This window comes from Tiliqua scincoides, chromosome 4, assembly GCF_035046505.1.
Source record: "Tiliqua scincoides isolate rTilSci1 chromosome 4, rTilSci1.hap2, whole genome shotgun sequence".
Taxonomy (NCBI): Eukaryota; Metazoa; Chordata; class Lepidosauria; order Squamata; family Scincidae; genus Tiliqua; species Tiliqua scincoides.
In genome coordinates this window covers 54,263,652-54,288,491 of record NC_089824.1, presented here as the reverse complement: position 1 = coordinate 54,288,491, position 24,840 = coordinate 54,263,652, and the positions used below count along the sequence as shown (strand labels likewise).

Sequence of the window (24,840 nt, the reverse complement as noted above, 5' to 3'; positions counted from 1 at the left end):
ATAACTTTCTGCAACTCTTTCTCACTGAGCTTCTGATACTAGCAGCAGCTTCAAGTAGCTCTTGAAGAACTGATAGCATTCTTGATGATGACCAGTTCCCGCAAGTTGCTCCCCCGAGAATGCACTAGTAAATAACTCTGTGTCATGTACTCTGTGTGATATATTCGAAAGAACAAAAGGGGGGGCAACAGGATTCAGTTGCTGGAAATAACACCAGAGATTCAAACTATTCTGAAGCCACTGCTGCCTTCAGAGGCATGGCAGCATGGCAAAAAAAAGAAACAAGCCCCACTGTCACCCCTCGTTCCAAGTATTGTGCAACTCTGCTGCAAGTGCAACTTTGAATACAACTGCAGACAAGCAAACTCCTTGGAGCTTAACGTTAAACAAGCAAGAGTTCTTGATCACCATGGCCAAATATTCTCCAAGAAGAAGGAGAAGCCACAATGTTTCCTACTGAATGATCAAACCAATTCCCAGCTGCAACTATATGAAGCTCATAAGCTACACATAATGGATACCTTCTAGCATCTCTCTTATTTCTTTATCATGTGTAACATCTTTTGCAGTTTGTCCATTCCCATTGACAATGGAAGTATCAGCATCATGTTCCAAAAGCAGCAGAACCACCTCCTGAAAGACAAGTTTAGTACCATTATGTACTTTGTAACCATCATCCACAGAAACCTCTCACCTCTTTCATCAAGTTTAGCATTGCTTCACTTTTGTTCTGGAAAGTGAATGTCATGTAGTGATCGAACCACAGGTAAAAAAAATGCAAACAGGGAAGTTGTCAAAGGCTAGAACCCTATATACACTTATCTGGGAGTAAGTTCCATTGAAATCAGTGGGGTTTCTCCTGAGCTGACATACATAAGATTGTGCTGAAAGTGTCTGCAAGGAATAAAAGAACTCACAGGGAACAATCTCTCTCTGAAGACACACAAAAATCTAAACCCTAAAAGAAGGATAATACATCATGGTCTTTACTTAAGTTCAACTTAGGTACATTTCTACTTAAGTTGAAACATCCAATTCTTGCCAGCCCAGCGTTACGGTATAAAAGCACCACTGAAGGATGTACTGCACTAGCACAAAATATGTGCTACAATATGTGTGTATACATACTGCACTATACACACGCAGTGGTGTCACTAGGGTTTGTGTCACCTGGTATGGGAGGCCAGCATGTCACCCCCACGATGGATCTCCTCCCATGCAGTGGGCAGGGCGATGCGCTGGGTGGTGGGCATGGTGATTTACCATCAACCCGCCCCTGCTGGCTTTTTGGCTGTACCTTTTGATAGAACGCAAATATTTCAACACAGTTTGTTTCATTGTATTCTGTATAAAATTACATATTGATTGATATATGGCATGACGGTATTAGTGCTACAAACTGATTTTGGTCACTAGCGGTGTCACACCCCCCCCCCGGGTGTCACCTTACTAACACCTTACTGGTTCCATGCTGTGTTATAACAACATCTCATTGGCTCTTCAAACTGTCAGTCTCATTGGTTCATTTTGAATTAAGGAAATGTACTTTTTTGTTACATAAGACAGCTGCATTTTTGTTTTCTGGTTTTTTGGCCATAACTTTTGATAGAACAGAGATATTTCACTCCTTTTTTCATTGCATTCTGCTGTAAAGTATGCATCGAATGGTATATAACATAATGGTATTGTTCCTACAAACCGCGATCTTAGTCACTTGCCTCCTATATGTGTCACCCAATGTGGTCCACGCCTCCCGCACCTCCCTAGTGAGACCACTGTACACACCCTACTCCAACCCCAAGGTCCAAACAGTGTGCTTAAAGGCACATTTAGTTAGACCCTTCAGTATGAAATTTAATATATCATTAAAGAGATAGAAAAACATTCCCATAATTAGCTTGGACTCTAGTCTCAAGATGTCCCACATTATCAGAAGCACTTCCCTTAAAAAAAAAAAAAGACATTCAAGCTAGTTCTGTGCATTCAATATCTGGCTAATTTTTCAGAGCAGGGAAGAGAAGTTTTTGATCTTACAGAACCCCAGTTGCTCTATGACCCCTGACCCATGCCTCAATTCTTCTACTTCCTCTTCCCACACTTTTGCACACCATATCAGAGTGCACAGCTAGATATAGGATTGCAGAGCAGTAATCTGATAAGATAAGTATTTGCCCATCTACTAGTTCATTAGCCCCATTTTTTTTTAAACACAAGTGCAACCATTAGGCATTGCTGTGCTTGTGCCACACAATTAAAAGAACATGGTAGATAAAAACATTTATTTTACCTTGCGCCCAGTGAAGGCAGCACGATGCAATGGAGTATCCCCCATATCATTTAGCACATTTACTTCAGCATCAGCCTACAAAAGGAAGAAGATTCAGTAGTGTTTGACATCCTAGTCCATTTGCTTAATTTACAAACATAAAACTTGCAGTGATCAACCATTTGACCTAGTATTTCAGACTTTTTAAAAGCTTCAAGATGCAATTATACTCTAAGACTGCAATCCTAACCACACTTTCCAGAGAGTAAGCCCCACTGAACAAAGTAGTACTTACTTCTCAGTAGACCTGGTTAGGATTGTGCCCTAAGTAGTTAAGGGCTATTTGTCTTCTTTTAGCTGGAGATTTAAATTCTGAACTTCAGATTCACTGCCTTCAATACTATTTCCACATGGGATTAATCTTAGTGCTTAGGGCTATAAACTCTACAGAAGTGACAGGGAGGGGCGGGTTGGAGGTGGGGTGGCCGTTTATGTTAAGGAAGGGATAGAATGCAGCAAAGTAGAGACTGAAGGCGGGCCCGACTCCATACAATCTCTATTGGTTAAATTACCAGGCCTGAAGAGCGATGTAATACTGGGGGCGTACTATCGTCCTCCAGACCAGAAACCGGAAGGGGACCTTGAAATGAGGAAACAGATCAGGGAGGTGACAAGGAGGGACAGGGTTGTAATCATAGGGGGCTTCAATTATCCTCATATCGACTGGGTCAATTTGTGTTCTGGTCACGAAAAGGAGAATGGATTCCTTGACAAGCTAAATGACTGTGCCTTAGAGCAGCTAGTCATAGAGCCCACCAGAGGACAGGTGACTGGATTTAATATTGTGCGGTACTCAGGACCTGGTTAGAGATGTAAATGTTACTGAGCCATTGGGGAACAGTGATCATGCTGCGATCCGTTTTGACATGTGCATCGGGGGAAGAATACCGGGCAAATCTCTCACAAAAACCCTTGACTTCCGACGGGCGAACTTCCCTCAAATGAGGAGGCTGGTTAGAAGGAGGTTGAAAGGGAAGGTAAAAAGAGTCCAGTCTCTCCAGAGTGCATGGAGGTTGCTCAAATGAACAGTAATAGAGGCCCAGCGGAAGTGTATACCACAAAGGAAGAAGGGATCGACTAAGTCCAGGAGGGTGCTCGCATGGCTAACAAGCCAAGTTAGAGAGGCTGGAAAGGGCAAGGAAGCCTCCTTCCATATATGGAAGTCTTGCCCTAAAGAGGAGAATAAAAAGGAACATAAACTGTGGCAAAAGAAATGTAAGAAGGTGATACGGGAGGCCAAGAGAGACTATGAGGAACACATGGCCAGCAACATTAAGGGGAATAATAAAAGCTTCTTCAAATATGTTAGAAGCAGGAAACCCATCAGAGAAGTGGTTGGCCCTCTGGATGGTGAGGGAGAGAAAGGGGAAATAAAAGGAGACTTAGAGATGGCAGAGAAATTAAATGAGTTCTTTACATCTGTCTTCACGGCAGAAGACCTCGGGCAGATACCGCTGCCTGAACGGCCTCTCCTGACTGAGGAATTAAGTCAAATAGAGGTTAAAAGATGTTTCAGACCTCATTGATAAATTAAAGATCAATAAGTCACCGGACCCTGATGGGATCCACCCTAGAGTTATTAAGGAATTGAAGAACGAAGTTGCTGATCTCTTGACTAAAATATGCAAATTGTCCCTCAAAACGGCCACGGTGTCAGAAGATTGGAGGATAGCAAATGTCACACCGATCTTTAAAAAGGGAAAGAGGGGGGACCCAGGAAACTATAGGCCGGTCAGCCTAACATCTATACCGGGTAAGATGGTGGAATTCCTCATCAAAGATAGAATCTCAAAACACATAGATGAACAGGCCTTGCTGAGGGAGAACCAGCATGGCTTCTGTAAGGGTAAGTCTTGCCTCACAAACCTTTTAGAATTATTTGGAAAGGTCAACAGGCATGTGGATGCAGGAGAACCCGTGGACATTATATATCTGGACTTTCAGAAGGCATTCGACACGGTCCCTCACCAAAGGCTACTGAAAAAACTCCACAGTCAGGGAATTAGAGGACAGGTCCTCTCCTGGATTGAGAACTGGTTGAAGACCAGGAAACAGAGAGTGGGTGTCAATGGGCAATTTTCACAATGGAGAGAAGTGAAAAGCGGTGTGCCCCACGGATCTGTCCTGGGACCGGTGCTTTTCAACCTCTTCATAAATGACCTGGAGACAGGGGTGAGCAGTGAGGTGGCAAAGTTTGCAGATGACACCAAACTTTTCAGAGTGGTGAAGACCAGAAGTGATTGTGAGGAGCTCCAGAAGGATCTCTCCAGACTGGCAAAATGGGCAGCAAAATGGCAGATGCGTTTCAATATAAGTAAATGTAAAGTCATGCACATTGGGGCAAAAAATCAAAACTTCACATATAGGCTAATGGGTTCTGAGCTGTCTGTGACAGATCAGGAGAGAGATCTTGGGGTGGTGGTGGACAGGTCGATGAAAGTGTCGACCCAATGTGCGGCAGCAGTAAAGAAGGCCAATTCTATGCTTGGGATCATTAGAAAAGGTATTGAGAACAAAACGGCTAATATTATAATGCTGTTGTACAAATCTATGGTAAGGCCACATCTGGAGTATTGTGTCCAGTTCTGGTCGCCGCGTCTCAAAAAGGATATAGTGGAAATGGGAAAGGTGCAAAAGAGGGCAACTAAGATGATTGCTGGGCTGGGGCACCTTCCTTATGAGGAAAGGCTATGGTGTTCAGGCCTCTTCAGCCTAGAAAAGAGGCGCTTGGGGGGGACATGATTGAGACATACAAAATTATGCAGTGGAAGGATAAAGTGGCTAGAGAGATGCACTTTACACTCTCACATAACACCAGAACCATGGGACATCCACTAAAATTGAGTGTTGGGAGAGTTAGGACAGACAAAAGAAAATATTTCTTTACTCAGCGTGTGGTTGGTCTGTGGAATTCCTTGCCACAGGATGTGGTGACGGCATCTGGCCTGGATGCTTTTAAAAGGGGATTGGACAAGTTTCTGGAGGAAAAATCCATTACGGGTTACAATCCAAGATGTGTATGCGCAACCTCCTGATTTTAGAAATGGGCTATGTCAGAATGCCAGATGCAAGGGAGAGCATCAGGATGCAGGTCTCTTGTTATCTGGTGTGCTCCCTGGGGCATTTGGTGGGGCTGCTGTGAGATACAGGAAGCTAGACTAGATGGGCCTATGTCCTGATCCAATGGGGCTGTTCTTATGTTCTTAGTGGGAGGCAATTTTAGGAACTATAAAAGAGAAGTTTTGGGCTAAACACTTTAAAATGGCAAATGTAGCCAGTACAGTAAAGATTATTCCTGATATATGCTGCACTATCCTTTGTAAAGGTTTAATATATAGTAAGAAGCTTGGGCAAACTCTCTTCCCCATGTCCACAGTCAAATGCAACCTAATTTGATCTAGATTTCAGTTCTAAAGCTTACTATGTTTCCTTTTGCATCTGGGAAAGTTACAATCCCAGTGTGCCACGCTTTTTCTGCCTTAATCCAATTTTTTTTTTTTTAACTTGGCTTCATTCAGCTCAGCTTTCTGAAAAGAGTTGCAAAGAGGTCAGAATGAGCTACACATGCAGTGGAACTAAATGGGATTATGTGGTTTAACAATTACAGAGCTGTACAGAATTCAAGATTAGTCAGGAGGCCTGGTTTCTATTCCAGATTGCTGTCGATAGCTCAGATGCTGTTTATCTTGGCATGTCAAGCCAACAAGCTGTTTATTTGCATTCAGCTCCTTATCTTTCAGAGCCAGACACCACTATTGTTATTGCTTTATTTGTTAACTTTTTTCACAACACTGCTGTGAGGTAGAATGGGCTGAAATATAGGCCCTGGCTCTAGGTCACTCAGGAAGCTTTGTGGCTGAGTGAGGCTTTGAACCAGGTCTTTTCAGTCTACATCCAACAATGCTGCAGTGGTCTGTTATTTATAACTTGTTGTGTATTAACGAGACCCTGTCACCCTAATAAAAAGCCTCTGTATGTGTAACTTGGTGCTGGTTTGGATGAGTCAGCATGGGCAGCATCTCTGTTTCGAGCTCAGTAATTTACATGTCTACATGAATGGTTAATGGTGAACCAGTTTGTTTGACCCTTGGCTAGGTTACCATGGTTGAGATGGAACATACCAGATCCCTACTGGGTTTTGCTTATACCATTACATTGGTTTAGTCCAGCAGTTCTCAAATGTTTTGGTCTCTGACTGGAGTTCTTTCCATTTCTTACAATGGTTTCAGGAAGGCACAGGACTCCAAGGAGCACATGTTGAGAAATGATGGTCTATCCATTCATCTGATCATGATCAAGGGGCTGACCCAGAGTTTTCTACCTTCAAATTAGTTAACAGAAGGTTAAATCTTGATCCTTCCCAAATCCAATAAAAGAAGCTGTTGTTCGAATCAGCATGTTCTGTACCAGCACAGCACAGTAGAGGTCATTTACAGTGGGACCTCGGTATCCTTGGGGGATCCATTCCAGAACTTCCCGTGGATACCGAATTCCATGGATAATGAACTCTGCACAGGGCCCACATGGCACCACAACTACTTACTTAGGTGGTGCACAGCCTCACCATGCCTCAGAATACTTCCAAATGTGACTGGAAGTCACTGGCCTGAATGGAAAGTACCTTCTGGTCACATCTGGGAGGTTCTCTGAGGCAGTGGCGTAGCTGGAGGAAGGGCGAAGCGCTTAGCCTGTCAGGGAGGTGGGTGAGCGGCCCCTCCCTTCAGAGCAATTCCCGGCAGCGGCGGGGAAAACGGAGCTGTACAGCTCTGTTTCCCCCCCTGCTGGGAATGGCTCCGAAGGGAGGGGCCGCTCGCCCACCTCCCTGAGAGGCTAAGTGCTCCACCCCCCTCCCGCTATGCCACCACTCTGAGACCCTCCAGCCATGGGCTCAGTATCTGCAGATATTTAGATCTGTGGATGCTGAGCCTGTGGATAAGGAGGGCCCACTGTATGTGTATGTATATGTCACTGAAATCCTATACTGACACTAAAAACACTAGGAATGACCTGCTGGATCACCAAAGACCCATCTGCTTCAGTATCTTGGTGAACACTGTGATCCACCAATTGCCTCTGGGAAGTTTACAAGCAACAAGCAAGTCATCTCTCTAAACTTCTGGCAAATTCAAGAGAAAGACTTCAGTATTTTTAGATTTTCGATGCTTAACTAGGAAGCCTCTTGAAAAAAATCCTACTCTGTATTTAACGTATTTAATATTTAACAAAAATATTAATCCACACAGAACAAAACAAAACACAAAAGTTATACCATCAGCAGATCCTTGACTACACTGGTATGTCCAAAATAACAAGCAAGGTGAAGAGGTGTCCAGCCCAAGTTAGACTTGCTTCTGCCTACAGGTACAACACAAGTATGACAAATTAGGATATGACAATGGAAACAATATCAAAAGCCAAATTTCATCAAAGAATGGTAATTACCTGAAACTCTCACAGCTTTCTGCAGAACTTAAAAAAAAATAATGACCAATTACATGATAATTAAATGGGATGTTCAGACATGCTCCCTGTTTAGTAGGTGCATATGTTCTTCACATATGTAGCTTTCCATATCCACCCCAGTTCTTGTTATGAAAAGATTATCTCTAATAAGCCACTAGTCTAGCACAATGATTCCCAAACTGACTCACGACCCACCACTGAGTATGTAACCTGGCCGGAGTGGTGGTCCAGGACTGGCCCAGTAACAGGGTCCCTAATGGTGCTGCAGTGGACACAGCGCCACGGGGTCTCAGCAATATTTGAGTGTGCCGGGGGGGCTGCTGAAGCATCCACGAGGATCCTGGGGGCTCGCAGCCTCCTCCAGGCAGCTGCACAGAGCTCCAATTGTGTTCACTCGCACAAACCAGAAGTGAGCTCCATTAGGCAACTGGAGCTCTGTGCAGCTGCATGGAGGGGGCCGTGGAAGGGGTTGCAAGCCTCCAGGACCCTCATGGATGCTTCAGCAGCCCCCCCCCCCCGGTACACTCAAATACTTCAGGGACCCTGCGGTGCTGCAACTGCTGCGGCGCCATTGGAGCTTTCTCCCTTACTCCCATTCTGCCCCGCCCCCACAGGACTTATGAGGTTCCCTATTACCTAGTAGGCGTTTGGGAACGTCTGGTCTAGAGAGAAAGGAGATTCCCCATCATCCACAGAATGCAAGCTACTTTTGTCACCAGACTATGAACATTCCTTCTGTCAACCTAGAAAAACTTACTTTAAATTAGCAACTACTCTTTCATGTCTCCCCACCAACTCTGTTTTCATTGGTATCCAATGAAAACTAAATTGCCATATATATTGTTTAAGAAGCTTCTGTATGCTGATATTTCCTTGTGCTGTCCTGATGCCCTTTAGGATGCAGACTTTATTGCAAAGTACAAAGGAGTAAAGAGTTTCAAGTAAAGATTCACAGTCAGCATGAGATTATTCAGGATACTATAATTCAGATATGTTTATGTAGCAAGCTGTCACAAAAATAGGCAAAAACTGGCCAACAGGAAGAAAAGGTAAGATTCTAAGAAGAGATACACAGGATTATTTTCTTGTATGTATACACAAGACTAGAGTTGTTTACTTGTTTTAAGTGAAGATAAAAGTAACATATTTAATTAATGCCCGTGTGCCAAGAATTGAGACTACCCCTATCATTGCTACACAATAGGATATTTCTCCTATATCCTGCATGTAAGGTCTAAATCCCATCAAGATGTCTAGGCTGCACCACTTCAGACAGAGGGGACTTGCATTTATGGAATGCCCCTTCATCCAAAACAGAAAAAAAATTCTCAATACAGAAAACAAAATACAAGTGGAAAGGATTCTGGCCTAACCTTCTTCACAACATGCCATTTTTCAACCTGCAGAGAATTATTTTATGTGGAGTAGCATTCAAGTCAGAAGTAGCTTGGTCTAGTGGATCTCGAACTTTTTAGCACTAGGACCCACTTTTTAAAATTTCAATCTGCTGGGTCCCACCGGAAGTGATATAATTAACCTGGAAGTGATGTCATGGTCAGACGTGATATCATCAAGCAGGAAAATTTTTAACACCCCCATACAACAAAACCAAATCAATTAAGTAACTAAGTAATCAGAAATTTACAATAAGCAGAAGTTTAAAAATCTATTTAAAAACAAGGATGAACCCTCCTAACCGTCCCAATCAGTTGCTGATTTGTTTAAAAAAAAATTCCCCAAACATCCCAAAGGCCGCAATCCTATCCACTTACCCAGGAGTAAACCTCATTGACTATCATTGTTAAAAGCATATACATAGTTGCATGTTAAAAGTATAGATCTGTAACATTTCCCCAAATGCAGTCACATACCATGGCAGCATCAAGTCTACTAAAAATAAAATACACATTGAAATGAATGGGAACCCATCAGAAATTAGCTCAGGACCCACTAGGTGGGTCCTGACCCACAATTTGAGAAATGCAGGTGCAGACACAGATTTATCATCTCAGCAAGGACACTGTGATAGCAGCAAGGAAGATAGGCTAAAAGCACTTGTATTTGAAAGAGTAGATCACAATCAAGGCATTTCGTCAAATCTTTATAACTTGGCAGACAGTTGGCGCTGTGGCCATCTTCCTTAAGATGCAATTGACATAAATTGTCCTGGATCTGCTGCTTCCACCTCTGCCATATCATGCTAAAAACCACTCTTACCATGCTCCATTGCACAGTTTCTGTGAACTGGGTAGTATGGAACTTCCAGTTTTATTTAAATGGAACACAAAGGAGCTATTGTGGCTTGTAACAAGCTAGAAATCAGCCTGACAAGTGACCAGCCAATCCTGGCTTGTTCTAATCAGAGGTCCGTCCCCCCCCCCCCCCAAAACAAGCCACAATTTGATACAGAGATAAATCATGGCTTCTGGTCATGACTGGTTAGGCAAAACTCTGGTTAGAACAAGCAAGGATCAGCTAGCTCACACAACATGGCCAATTCTGGCTCATTACAGTTCACAATAGGAAGTAGAATTATCCTCCTCTTGTCCATGTGAAGGACAAGGGACATTGTGCAACATCATGGTTTAATTCCAACTTTGTGCAACGTCTGCACTTAGATTATTACTCTAGTCTATTTTTGAGCAGCTTCCAGGCACACTGTACAACATTGGTTCCAAATGAACAATGGAGTCTTGCCATCACCACTTTTATAAACAATGAAATAGGCTACCAGATATTACACAAAAGGTTAATCATACCAACCTTTGCAGTTGATGTTAAAGTTAACATCTCCTTTGTCCATGGTTTCCAACAGTTGCCTGACCTCTTCTAAATTCCCATTTCTAGCATTATGAAGAAGCTGCTGTTCTGCTTCTGTGCTCATCTCTAGTAAGATACATAAATAAATTATTAATTACTTGGACCAGCATAAACAAAAGCAATGAGCCAGTACCTACTTCTGTTAGCTGGGAACAGAGACTGCTCTAGACACCACAGCTTACCCAATTTCACTTACAGGATACAGTTTCGTTTTTCCTTTGGAGGCTATTATATAGTCCCTTGACTTCTAACGAAGCGCATAAGAGGAACCATAAGATGCCCTAGTGGGTTTGTAGAAGGTTTGTGCACAACACTTTGGGCGTCACCTGTTTTCTGAATAGCTGATACAAATAATTTTACTGGTGGTATGTCCCCACACTTTGACCAACTTTGCCTAGTAAAACCAGTTGAACCAGTTATGCAAATGTCCTCAAAACAAATATTTATTCAATAATCTGGGCTACCCCTGGTCAATAGTACCCCCCCCACACACACACACACACACAAAGAATATCAAAGATTTGCTCGAGTCACGTAGTAGGACATATATCCCCATGAACCTAACTCATTTTGGGAATTTGACCTGGAATGTTGCTAACAAACATTTGTTACCAATGTAAGCTAAGAATTATTTTTCTGCCTATTGAAACTAGTATTTAGACACTGTACATTCAGGTATCTGAGTAGCAGTGGCATTCCTAGGGGGTGCAGGCCGCACTGGGTGACACACCAGGGGGGTGACATGCTAAAATCATGGCTTCAGGAGCTACCCTGTCATGCCATACACTGTTGGATGCAGACATTCCAACGGAATGGAATGCAAAAATCAGAATTGAAATAGCCCCTTTCCGTCAAAAGTTATGGCCAAAAAACCGGAAAGAAAAAATGCATGGAGCCCTATCGAAAGTCAAAGTGAGCCGTATTGCGCATTTACTCACAAGTAGGCATACTTGGCATAGTCCATCGAAAAGGGCAGGCTGAGAGGAATCCAACGATCCAATGAATGCAGCCCCAAAAAACACAAGAAGGAGGCCTCTGCCTCTCTCCCAGCTGCGAGTCTATTGAACCGAAGCCATGTGGCTGCGTTTACTCATGAGTAGGCAAACTTGCATTAGTCCATTGGAAAGGGCAGGCTGAGAGGACTCCAAGGACATCAGAATGGTCCTGATCCAATGAATGCAGCCCCCAAAACACCTGAGAAGGAGGTCCCGGCCTCCCAGTTGCCCTATTGAGCCCTATGGAAAGTAAAGCAGCCTCACGCCGCGTTAACTCAAGAGTAGGCAGACAAGCCTTGGTTGGTGGTCAGGTCAGGCAAAGGGGAATGTGAGGACACCAGAATGGTCCTGATCCGAAGGAGCTGCTCCAGAAGGCAGCCCCCCCCCAAAAGAGGCTTCAACTGGTAAGGGGAGGTTTTCTATTTTGCACTTGCAAAGCCAGGGGGGTCTTTATTCAGAACTTTAAACTGGGCACTGGGGAGGGCTGAAGATCTCACTGATTCTTTTTGGGGGGGGGGGGTTATTGCAGGCAGACTACAGAGTAAGTTCCATTGACCACTATGGGACTTACTTCAGAGTAGACATGCATAGGATTGGGCTCACAGGCTGAAATCCTACCCACACTTTCCTGAGAGTAAGCCCCATTGACCACTATGGGACTTACTACAGAGTAGATTCACTTGGTGGAACAGGACTGGATCCCCCTTATTTAATTATTTCTTTTCTTTTAATTTAATTATTTATAATTATTTATTTTAATTTGCTTGATGATGTCACTTCTTGAGAGCCAGGGTGGTGTAGTGGTTTGGGTGGTGGACTTAGACCTGGACGATCCAGGTTCAAATCCTCCCTTAGCCATGAAGCTTCCTGGGTGACCTTGGGCCAGTCACTTTCTCTCAGCCTCACCTACCTCACAGGGTTGTTGTGAGGACAAGAAGGAGAGGAGCAGTTGTGTACACCGCCCTGAGCTCTTTGGAGGAAGGGCGGTACAAAAATGTGAAAAAAATTCTGACCATGACATCACTTCCAATGGGTCCTGGACAGATTGTCATTCTAAAAAGTGGGTCGCAGTGCTAAAAGTTTGCGAACTGCTGCAATAAGGTGTTAGTAAGTTGACATGGGGTTTGTGTGTGTGAGACACAAGTTTTCAAAATCACTAAAATCAGAGTTTGGAGGAATAAGACCATTCTGTTATATATCAAACAATGTGTAATTTCATGCAGAATGCAATGAAACAAACCACATTGAAATATCTGTGTTCTAACAAAAGGTACAGCCAAGAAACCAGTGGGGACCGGGTGATGATACATCACCACGCCCACCACCTGGGGCGCTGCCCCACCCACTGCATGGGGTGACACGCAGGACTGGGTGACGTGAATCCTAGTGACGCCACTGCTGAGTAGCTTGTGACATTGCTGTAGATCTAACATTAAGTGACATCCATAAGAGTTTACTCTTGCTTTCCTTCATTCCAAGGAAGGTTTGTAGAATCAGAATGAACTGGGTTATTGCCACTTAAGAGAGCAGGTTTGTTTTGTGTTACTTGAAGTTCTTAGCTGTGGAAGAGAGCCAATAAATGTTCAAAGAGCAGACATATGCACTTCATATTTCTTTAAGTGCCTCAAGTGAACTGGTCATATACTGTACTTAGTAAGGAAGAAATATTGCTGTACACTTTACACTTGGACAAGCAGGGCTCATTTTTTTTTTTTTAGGGAGATTTGCTAATGCCAGGAGGACATGCCCACGCTTCAAACAAGAGAGCAACAAATTTTCTCAAACAAGCAGTTTGGGAGGTGGAGGAAAACCAGACTCTGATAAGAATACAAGTCACCACAAAATGCTTAACGGAACAGCCACATTGCCGATGTGGCATGTCCCTATAGAGCCAGACCACAGGCTGAAGACACAAAACAGACAGAACAAACCACTCTTTACATATTCACAACACGCAGATTTCAAGTGAGATAAGGCAGACAGATCTGAGAAAGCAATTTCCCAATTCTAAAGAACTTACTACAGCTAGTAACCAAATTGTTGTTGCAAAGAAAAGCAGTTAGCAAAGCCATGTATTATGAATGGCCCTAAAAGAGAAGCATCTCTTTAAATCTTTGACAGCATACCCAGAATACCATTTTGCAGGGGGGGGGAGGGAGGGGGGAATGAGGTGCTGTTACCTTCATGTATTATGTCCTGCTTCTGGGCTCCCTGGAAGCATCTGGCAGGACAGTAGGAAGCAGGATGCTGGACTAGTGCACAAAAGCCCTGCTGGGTTGGGCAAAAAGTTAAACTCCCTGACTCTTCTAAAACTTACAGTGCAATCTCTTGCATGTTTACTCAGAAGTATGCCTTACTGAGTTCAATGGGACACACTCCCAGATAAGTATGTATAACATTGCAGCCTTATTCTCCTTTCCAGAACTTCCCCAACTCCACCCTCCTTTGCCTATTGCTGACTCCACTCATCAAATCTGCCACTAGACTGAATTTCTAAGAACTCCCAATGAACTAATGCGGTAGTCACTGAAATCTACCTTAAAGAAAGGGGCAGGGAGGGAGTCTAAAAGTTGCTTCTTGTCCCTATGGAGAAGAAAAGCCATGAGCATCCTTGTGGTTTCTATAGAGTGACTTGAGTAAGCACAGCAAAGTTAAATACCTTAATCCAGTGGTTCTCACACATTTAGCACTGGGACCCACTTTTTTGAATGAGAATCTGTCATGACCCACTGGAAGTGATGTCATGACCATAAGTGACATCATTAAGCAGGATAATTCTTAACAATCCTAGGCTGCAATCCTACCCACACTTAATCAGGAGTAAGTTCCATTTACTATCATTGTTAGAAGAATATACATCTGGAACATTTCCCCAAATGCAGTCCCACGCCATGGTAGCATCAAATCTATTAAAAATAAAATATTAAAATGAATGGGGACCCACCTTAAATTGGCTCATGACCCACCTAGTGGGTCCCAACCCAGAGTTTGAGAAACACTGCCTTAATCATAAGCTACTGACTATAAATGGAACTTAGTAGCAGACAGAGGGTCTCTAGTTAAAAATGGACAATATCTACAAACACATGGGTGGGAAGGGGGAGAAACCAAGAATGGCTACAAAACAGTATGCAGGCCCTAGATTACTATGACTCTACCTTTTTTTTTTTTTTAAAGTTCTTTGGGAGCTGTGTCAATGTTTGATTATGTTTGCACAGAGTGTCCCTATACATTGTTCCAACACAGCTCAAATTGACTTTATCTTCAGTGCTTGGGAGTTCAGGGTTTCTGCACAACCAAGACGATGTTGGTTCTGCAACCACCAGGAAGCAGTTCAAAACTCTTTTCTGTCAAGTCACAAACAAAGGTGTACCATTACCTATCAAAAAAGCATAGTGTTTGAATGGTTTTTAACCCTGAAAGACAAGGAATCAAGCACATTCAGCAAGTTCTGTGCTGAACAGTCAACATAGAAGCCTGAGATATAGTAGACCCTGATGGGTCTTACACCTTGTCCTAGAGATCATTCATTGACAGAATATCATGCTTCAGACTCACAATGATTAAATAGTCATGTTTTAAATGAAGCCTACTATTGAGCTTTCCTTTACATAACAGGATGGATTTCACATGAATTAAACAGCCTTCCCTTCTATTTGCATTGCTTGTTTCAGATGCATGTTTTTATTCTCTCATGACAGCATATTTTCTAACACAAGTCAATTCTGTTTACCAGAGTTCCCCAATTCTCATCTGAAGCCAAGAAGCAATATTTCCAGTTACTTTGCTCAGCCTTTTCAGACAGTAATGCTGTAGTAAGGTTCTATTCTCCCCCCACTATTACATTCAACAACCTGCTGAGCAAGTTGAACTTGTTCTGCACAACTCTGTTTCAATTTATAAGCTAAAATTAAATTCTCATTGGATGCTACAAACCACACTATCCTGAGAAACACTTTTTTTGCTTTATTTTTTTAAGAGGATTACCATTCAGATTACTTTTCCTGCAGAATTCTGAAAGATCAAACTCATTTGACTGAAGTTTAATGTAGGTGAAAGCATGACAACAGGCCTTTAGTCAAAAAGGTTCTGAGAAGTGCTTGAAACTGACATGCTTACGCAATCGAGACTGGAAGTTGGAGACTAATTAAATGCAACTTAGCTGAGTCAACAATTAAGATCAGGCTGTGAGTGAATGGATATTTTGGTGGTTCTTTTATTTTAGGATATGCCTACAGGTTCCCAATTTAAAGTATTGTGATATGGTTCTTGTGATCATTTTAACATGTGATCATTCTAACTCAGGCACATATGGTGCTTCAGTCAGTTCTGTTCTGCTGTTTGTCCACAGGACAGCTATAATTGACATGGTGGATCATCTGAGCAGCACAAGTTGCACAGTTGATGCGTTTCTCACAGGCAGCACCATGTTTGAATGGGGAAAGGGAGAGATAGTGCGAAGATAGGCATTTCCCCCAGGATACTTTCCATGATCTCAGTCATTATCTCAGAACTGGGAGTGCGCCCTAAGGCACAGGCTGTACTAAAAGACATCATTTAATTCAAAGTTTCAGAACAGAAGGCAAAGCATCATGGGAAGGCTGGAAGTTGTATAACCCATGTTTGGTTTCATAAGGTGCTTCCACAGCAGTTTCTCTTTGGTACAGACACCACTGACTCCCTCATTTTTTCCTGAGAATCCAGGCATTTCTCCCAATTTGCTGCATGCCCATTTTTTTCCCCCATCCCTCTTATATGTGGTCTAAAAGACTAAATAAAGGGGGGGGGGGAAACACACTATTGTTCTTAGCAATTGCCAGAGATTCTATTGCAAGGATAGTGCCATTATTATGATTATTTAAATAGTGCTATCAGTATGTACAATGTTTTACAACAGAAGAGAAGACAAGTCCTTGCCCCTAGGAGTTCACAATCTAAACAGACACAAAGGAGATGACAGAGGGAGGGGAGGGAAGTGGTGTTAGGGTAAATCAAGAGGGTATGCAATTATTTCTTGTATATAAACTAGAGATTAAAGATACTAGGGGACAGTGCCACAGGCGATACCTCCTTTTTTAGTTCCTTCAGTACCCCACCTTTTCTATGCAGTATTTAGCACTGTCCCCTAATACCTTTCACACAGGGTTCCAGGCATGAGTGGCAAAAAAGAAGAAAGGATGGAGGGGTCTGAACTGATACCACACGACTGTATGACTAGGTTTGACATGTCTGTGACACACATGGTGAATATGATCAACCTGTCCATCCTTGTAGCATTACCTGGTCCATGATCACCCTTTTGCAAAGTCTTATGACTGTTTCAGGGCAAATTCAGGTTATAGAGGCAAGAAATTGATTGATTTAACTCAACCTGTTTTAGCCATGAATCTGAAGCATAAAAAGCTTGTCAATTCACTTGTTTTCAAATTGAGAGGTACACTGGTTGCAACATTGCTCTAACATCTACAAAGACACACTGCTTTTCCAGGGGGACGGGATGGACCAAAGTTTTCCATTGCTCCTGTTACCAGTCTCATTACAGATTTAAAGTAAAAAGGAGGTGAAATTGATGAACTTCTCATTAATTTCACCTCATCTTTTTGCCTTCATTCTCTCCACTAAGTAACAGTAGTCATTACTTGAGAAATCTTCCCAGAAGAGGAATTGATACAAGAAGTTCCTCCAATAGCACTGGCAACTGCCGCTTTAGTTATGGGGAGATTTTTCTCAGATCACCTATATTGCTTTGGGGACAAACTGGCACTATGAAGAAAAGACCATTTAAAGTGGGGAAAATGGTACAAAGGAAAACCACTAACGTTTATGGTTAGTTAACTATGCTATTCCCAGCATAGCTTGTTTTGGTGAAATGGAGGCAAGTCCAGTTGTAAGCACATCTCTTCAGTGAATTTTGTTTTTAACACTAAAGGAGAGCCAAGTCAGATCAGGGTTGTGATATAGAGTAGGAAAGAAGGCTTTAAAATTTCTTTCCATGCTAGTTTCCTTAGTCAAATCCACATTCACTCACCCAAAAACAGTTTGCATTTTGGGAGTACCTGTATGTTTGATACAAACAGCAGCAGAGGGAGGGGAGGAAGATTTGGTTTAGGGAAATGGCGAAGGGGGAAGAGTTCAACAAACTAATAAGATTAAATCTGCAGCAGCTGTCAACTGACTGTTCACTAAACTAAGAGCAAGTAACATGTAGCCCACAAGCGAGTCACATGCAGCTCTCTCTCTCACCCCAAGAACCTAGATCTGGCCCACAGGAGGCTGGTAAAATCCAGTTTGTCTCAGCTTCATGCCTAAAAAAAAATCTAATGCTAGAACTTCTAGATGTAGATGCAGAGAGGAAAAAAAATGACTAAAGAGCAATATCAATGTGTCATTTTTAAAAGTCAGTTTTTAAAAATACATTACATGATTTTTGAGGAGCCTTTTGGGACCACTATGTGGCTGCTAAACTCTGGTGATACAGGAGAACACATTACGCTTCCTACATGCTTAAAAAGTTCCTCCCTCCCTCCCTCCCCAATCAAATAAATACCACGTAAGAAATAATACAGATCATATGACAGCATTGGACGGGTGCAAGATGTCCAATTGCCATTGCCAGCAACCTTCATATTTACGTTGGCTCTGTTTTGTTTCAATTCATTGCTGTTATTTTAACCATTGGCCATCAAAAAGACATGCAATCAAATGCTGGTTTGTACATTCCAGGTAGCTGAATTTCTTACATTACATATAAAATGTAAATCCAATTCTTCCCACTCAAACAGTTATTTGCAGTTTAGTGCTAAGATCATATGTATTCCTGAAACAGAGATCCTACATAGAGAAAAAGTTCTTGACTTTTTGTATTGGTTACAGCTGCAAGGGAAGAATAACCATTGCATGAAGTAGTAGTCATCTGAATGAATGCTTACAGTATTGTTTTACAGCCAGCACAATTCTAAGCTGTTTTACTCAAGTCCCACTTATTTCAGTGGAGTTTGATCCTTAAAGCTACAATCCTGTGCTCATAGGAACAGTCCTGTGGTTATATTTCTCAAATTCTTTTTGAGTGTCATGTGGAACAAGATTCTCACATTACAGAAGTTCCAGTATTTAAGATTGGATTCCAGGGTTCTGTTTGTAAGTTGTTTTGTTCTTAAGTCCACTACTACCAATGAAAAATGTCATTAGCAGTACACTATTCAATACTATGAGGTCTTAACTTGAAGTGCAGGCTAACAGGGGCTGCTGGGCCTGGCTGGAACAAGGTGGGAAATGTTCCAGAATGCTGGGAATGGGCATGAATGCCATCTATGGACATATGACTTGGCATGTTTGTTTCTTGGAAGTTCTGAGGCTGAATTATCTTAAGTAAGGGAGCTCCAATAAACTCTCATTCTTGTATTGGTTACAACTGCTAAGTAATTCCTGCAAGTATTCAATTTTTTTAACGCTATTTTATACTACTTGTTCCCCATCTTTCTCTGTGAAGAGAAAGCATTTTCTGTTATGCTTCCATTATTTCTTTCAAAAACTTGTCAGCCTTCCCAATCACCTCTCCTACCCGCTCAATCTTCTTTCCATAAGGAAAGAGTTCCCAAACTGTTGAGTCGTGGCCCCCTGGGAAGCTGCGGAAACCAGTTAGGGGAGCCACGGAATCCTCATGAGAAGCCTGCAGCCCTGTATTGCACTGTAGCTCTAATGGGAAGCTGCTGCCAATGGCCCAGTAGATCAAGGGAGCCACCAGTTGGAAAAAGTTTGGGAACCACTGCCATAAGGCGCTGTGCATTTTCCAAGGGATTATTTTTCTAATGAGCCGATTTCTGTTAATTTGGAATTCTGGTCTTGTCCAATTTCAAATTGTTTGTGTACTTTCTCACCAAAGTGACAGAACTTTCTGTGGGCGCAATCCTAACCCCTTATGTCAGTGCTTCCCAGCACTTGCATAGTGGTGCCAATGGGGTGTGTGCTGCATCCTGCAGTTGGGTGGCACTCACAGAGGCTTCCTCAACGTAAAGGAATGTTTGTTCCTTTTCCTCAGGGCTGCATTGCCCTTATGTCAGTACTGAAAAGCACTGACATAAGGGGTTAGGATTGTGCCCTGTGTTGTCTTTTTCACCAAATCTACTATGCCAACACTGAAAATGTAAGCACACAGGTTCAACTTTCCAAAACAGAATCCTTCCCCCAAGACAGCCAAGAATTATCTTCCCAAGAGTACAATTTTCTACACTAGCCACCAGGATGCCAGAAGTCTCACTTTATTACTAATTGATATATTTGAATACTTGCATCACTGTCATCTCACGTACTTGCCATGTAGAATTTGGAAACCTGTAGAAGATTCTCTCATACTGTGCTCACCTCAAGTCTTCAACTGGGCACAATCAAACTACACCCCACTAGGACTAGTTGCAGGTAAAAACTCCAACAGATATGGCATTATATTTTGGCATAGATATGATTGTTTTATTCACTTAACTCTTGTTAAGAGGAACATGATCTCCATTAGCAACTGCACCACTCATAATCAAGGGTTAATCACTACTTTTCCAAAAAAGAAGCTTGCTGATCAGACCACAGAACTATGTAGCCCTATATCCAGTTTCCAAAAGTGATCTGCCAGATTCCTCTAGAAACCCAGAAGGCATGGAAGTTAACAGTCCTTCCACATTTTCTGTTTCTTTGTAATCAGTAAAGTCATTTCTTTCTGAACATGTCGCTCCATATATCCTTTATGACTAATAGCTATTGACAGACTCCTCTTTGTGAACTTGACATCTTTTAAAGCCATCTAAGCCAGTGGCCATCACCACACCTCGCAGCAGTGAATTCCATTAATTATACATTGTGTGAAGGGTACTGTCTGTCCTGAAATTGTACTCAATCAATTTTATTAAATTGTTCTCTCCTCTTTACAGGAAAGATGCTCAACCTCATGATCATTTTGTCAATCCCTTCTACACCTCTTCCATTCCCATGGTTTTCTTTTCAAGATGAGGTATACAGAAGGCAGGAGGTCTGGTCTAGAGGGTAGAGCCTCCGTCTGCCTGAAGATAACATCCACAAGGTCGCCAGTTCGAGGCCACCGGCACCGTGCAACCTTGGAGCAGCTGACAAGCTGAAGCCGAGCAATTCCATCTGCTCTGAGCGTGGGAGGATGGAGGCCAGAATGTGAAGCCAGATCGGAATGAAACACCTGAATGTAGTGATTCTTGAAAGAAAGAACCTTCTTTCAAATTGTAAAAATCCCTATTTAATAAGGGATTTAAATAAAGCCTGCCTATGTAAACCGCCTTGAATAAAGTCTTGAATAAAGACCAAGAAAGGCGGTATATAAATACCTGTTATTGTTATTATACAGAACAGTACACAGTTGTCCAGAAGTACTCATGTAGTGAAATACTAAATGTGGAAAACTATATGACACTAATTCTAGCCACCTTGAACACCTCCATTGGGAGGGGAAATGCAGGGTGAAAATATCATAAACAAACTGATATAATAAACATATCGTATCATGATATGAAATAATATGATATGATAGGAAAACGTATCATATTAAAAATAACAAATTGAATTTGTTTATGATATTTTATTATCTGATATGATATCAGAGATAAGAGATATTCCTGCATTTCAGAGGTAAGAGATCAGAGATTAGATCCATAATATCAGCTTTACAAATTAGCTCACAAAAGTTTAGTGGCACATCAGTGACCTCAAAGAAGAAAGTCTTTTACCAAAGTTTCCCTTCCTTGATGGGGGCATACTTGCCAGTCAAATGTTATTTACAGACCTACACTGTTTTTTTAGGTGATCTATCCCAAATTATGCCATTTTCCAAGGCGGTTTTGCTATTCAAAATGTGTTAGCCATGATGGCGAAAGACTATCTAAGAAATGAAAGTCTTAGTTGTGTCAATCATAGGTAACAAATCAGCATGCAATTGCATCTAGCAGCGAGGAAGCCTTGTATGTTATTAAACAGATATGGATACGTTAACCCAACATCTAACAGAGTCTCAATACATTGCAGGAAACTACAGTTTGGTCCCCCAAGATAGAGATGTAATTCTCTGTGCATTCATTTTAGTAATGCTCCATGGAGATGCTGCTTCCTTAAAATGCCAATGTTACCAAATGTCACATCCCACTATGTTTGGATTTGTCGTTCCAGCAAAGGGCATGCTTCCCAATTGCTTCCTACTGACTAGTTGAAAATATAGACCCAACAAGGAAATGGGGACTTGATCAACACTCATCTGCTGTATTTGCCTCAGCTACCTGAAACTGGGGATGGGCGAGTATTAACATGAAAAGTAGCTGTTGAAGGCTACAACTTGGACTCTTTTGGTGGCAGACAGGCAACAGGGAAAATGTTGCCGCTGACAGTAAGGAGTTAGCTGGAACCCAGTCACAGAAAAGTTAATTAGTAATGAAGCAACAAGAACAGGATACAGAACTGTACCCTGCAAATTGGCAAGCACTTTTTAAAGTGGTGGTTAGCAGAGGGAGTGCAACCATCCTAAGCATAGCATCTTTTTCAGTGGCTGTTTGTGACATTTTCTTCATGTCTCCTTTTATGACTGTGAGCCCCTTTGGAACAAGGACCTTCCCCCCCCCCATTGCTTCACTATGCAAATCACTGTCAGATAATTTTTTGTTGAAAAGTGATATACAAATATTCTTAATCAGAAATCATATCAGTTGCTCTAATATCCACATGTGGTTTGGATGACCAACATTTACACACATACAACAATAAACACACAATTAAACATGTAGAATAAATTCAGAGACAAAATATTTATTTATTCCAGCATGTAGCTCATGTGTACATTCTGTGCACAGCCATTGTTAAATCAGGCTGCCTGTATGTCCATGATGGCAAACACATGGACAACATAATGTCCACATTGGGTTAAAGATACTTCATTGTGAAATGTACAACAGCATCCTAAATGAGTTTACAAGCTGCAAATTTTAAGTTGCCACCTTGCTTTCTGGTAATGCCCACATAATGGTAATGCTTTGCCACCTTGCTTTCTGGTAATGCCCACATATGCCTTTAGCAGCTGCATGACAAATGCATTCAGCAGGTAACTACTCCCAGAGGAGTTATCATCTTCATCTGTTGCAGCAAAACCCAAGAAAGTTTTGTGTTACATTACAGATTTCAAACTTTTTGGAGTAGAGCCCATTTGATGTAGAACGTAGTTCGTGAAAATTCATGTGACAATAAGTGTGATGGTATCACAAAACTCTTTCTTGGATTTAGATTCAGTTGGTGATGCTTTTCCTAGGATGAGATAACCTTCCTGTTGCCATTTATGCATCCACAAGGTAGTCACTCCAAACAATTCAGTCCACTTATCATGAAAGGCTAAAGACAGTCATAGAAGATGACTGACTTTTTTGTGGAGAGCAGAGAAATTTATAACAAGAAGTTATAAACAAGTATTTGCACTTTTAGACAGTCTGCCAGAGACTTTTGTGGTTTCCCACTGAAGTCTTAAAGGAGGCCAGGAAACACGCTCCACTATCATGGGATGCAAGGACATGCAGTGGGTGGGGAGGCAGGTGAGGCAGAGCCTCCCCACCAAAGTCCTTCAAAAAGCACCACCCTGTGAGGCACCCAAGCACCCACAACCCATGCAAAGAGCAGAGAGGGCAGAGGAGCAGGCAGGCAGAATGCGTGGGTTGTGGGTGTGTGGGCACCTCACATGGTGCCAGTGGTGCTTTCTGAAGGACTCTAGTGGGGAGGCTCTGCCTCACCTGCCTCCCTACCCACCACATGTCCCTGGTGGGATGCACAGCCCAGAAGTGGACAGGCAAGTCGAAGAGAGCTGGCGAGGCTGTCACTTTGACCAGCTGCCACACGCAGCGGCAGGCGTGTCAACTCAGGAGCAATTCTCACCAAGTTCAAAGAGACGGAGGCTCCAATCCCATCCACACTCACCTAGGAGTAAACCCCACTGACTTTTACGGTACTTACTCCTGAGTAGACATGCATGGGTTTGGGCTCTGAGGCTGCAATCTGTCCACACCTACCTGGGAGCAAGCCTCATTGACTCTTACTCCTGAGCAGGCATGCCTAGGCTTGGGATCTGACTCCCAGGGGCGTAGGAAACTCGCAGCCCCTTGGCCCCAGGATCCCCTCTCACTACCCACTAGGGCTGGGCGTTCCCTTCTCCCCCTGGGCGAGGAGAAGCGCAAGAGACAAGACGAGCTCCCCCCCCCCCCCAAGAAGCAGCGCCCTTCTCAAGCTCCGCGGACCCCGCTCAGCAGCAGCAGCAGCGCTCCTCTCCTGGTGCGCCTCCCCTGCGCGCAATCGCTCAATCGCTCGCTCACCCAACCAACCTCTGGCGACGGCTGCGCTGCAACACCAGGCGGGCAGCAACTCCGTTCGACCAACACAGGAGCCCTCTACGAAACCGCAGCCGCTCACTCTCCCCGTGCTCCGCCCCTCCCGTCCTTTTATAGCGCGGCCCGTCGCACGTGACTGCCTGCTGGTGCTCGCCAGGAGCGCCTCCAAGCCACTCCTCCGCCGCGCTGCCAGGGCTGGGATGAGCCCCAGAGGGAGCCGGTCGGGAGAGGGTGGCGAAGGTGGCGCTCCTCCCCGTGGCGGAGCAGGGGAGGGTTTCCAGGAGTGTCTCCTGCGCCTCGCTCTGATCCTAAGAGGCCGAGTTAGAGCCCAAGCCTATACCTGACTGCTTAGAAGGAAGCTCCATTGTAGCCACTGGAGGTACAGGGAAGTGTGGCTAGGATGGCATCCTCACAGCCCAGTCCTATGCAGGTCTACTCAGAAGTAAGTCTCACTGTAGTCAGTGGGGCTTACTCCCAGGAGAGTGTAGCTAGGACTGCAGTCTCAGAGCCCAGTCCTGTGTAGGTCTACTCAGAAGTAAGCCTCATTGTGTTCAATGGGACTTACTCTCTGGGAAGTGTGGATAGGATTGGGCCCTCTGGATGGTCCAATTCAGCATAAATCAGTGTTTCTCAGGCCACAAGCCTAACCAGGTCTACTCAGAAGTAAGTCCTACTGTGTTCAATGGGACTTACTCCCAGGAAAGTGAGGTTAGGATTGCAGCCTGAGAGCCCAATCCTATCCAACTTTCCAGCACAGGTGCAGCCACAATGGGACTCCGAGGTAAGGGGTCCCAAAACATTCCCTTGAGGAGAATATTAGGAGTCCCAACATTCCCTTATCTTGAGGCGGCCTCTGTGACTGCCTACCCAC

At 43.2% G+C, this 24,840-nt stretch overlaps 1 protein-coding gene across 1 annotated transcript in view; it reads right to left on the bottom strand.

Moving 5' to 3' along the window:
• Nucleotides 1–24,040, bottom strand: part of OSBPL1A (oxysterol binding protein like 1A) — a 98,671-nt gene extending 74,631 nt beyond the window's left edge. Inside the window, exons 1-5 of the mRNA XM_066623449.1 lie at nucleotides 23,964–24,040; nucleotides 10,553–10,675; nucleotides 7,596–7,681; nucleotides 2,288–2,362; nucleotides 522–633 (exon numbers count right to left, since the gene is read on the bottom strand). Of these exons, the coding sequence (XP_066479546.1) occupies nucleotides 522–633; nucleotides 2,288–2,362; nucleotides 7,596–7,681; nucleotides 10,553–10,673 (394 nt within the window). The 5' untranslated portion in view covers nucleotides 10,674–10,675; nucleotides 23,964–24,040. The remainder of the gene's footprint in view (nucleotides 1–521; nucleotides 634–2,287; nucleotides 2,363–7,595; nucleotides 7,682–10,552; nucleotides 10,676–23,963) is intronic.
• Between the last annotated feature and the right edge of the window lie 800 nt (nucleotides 24,041–24,840).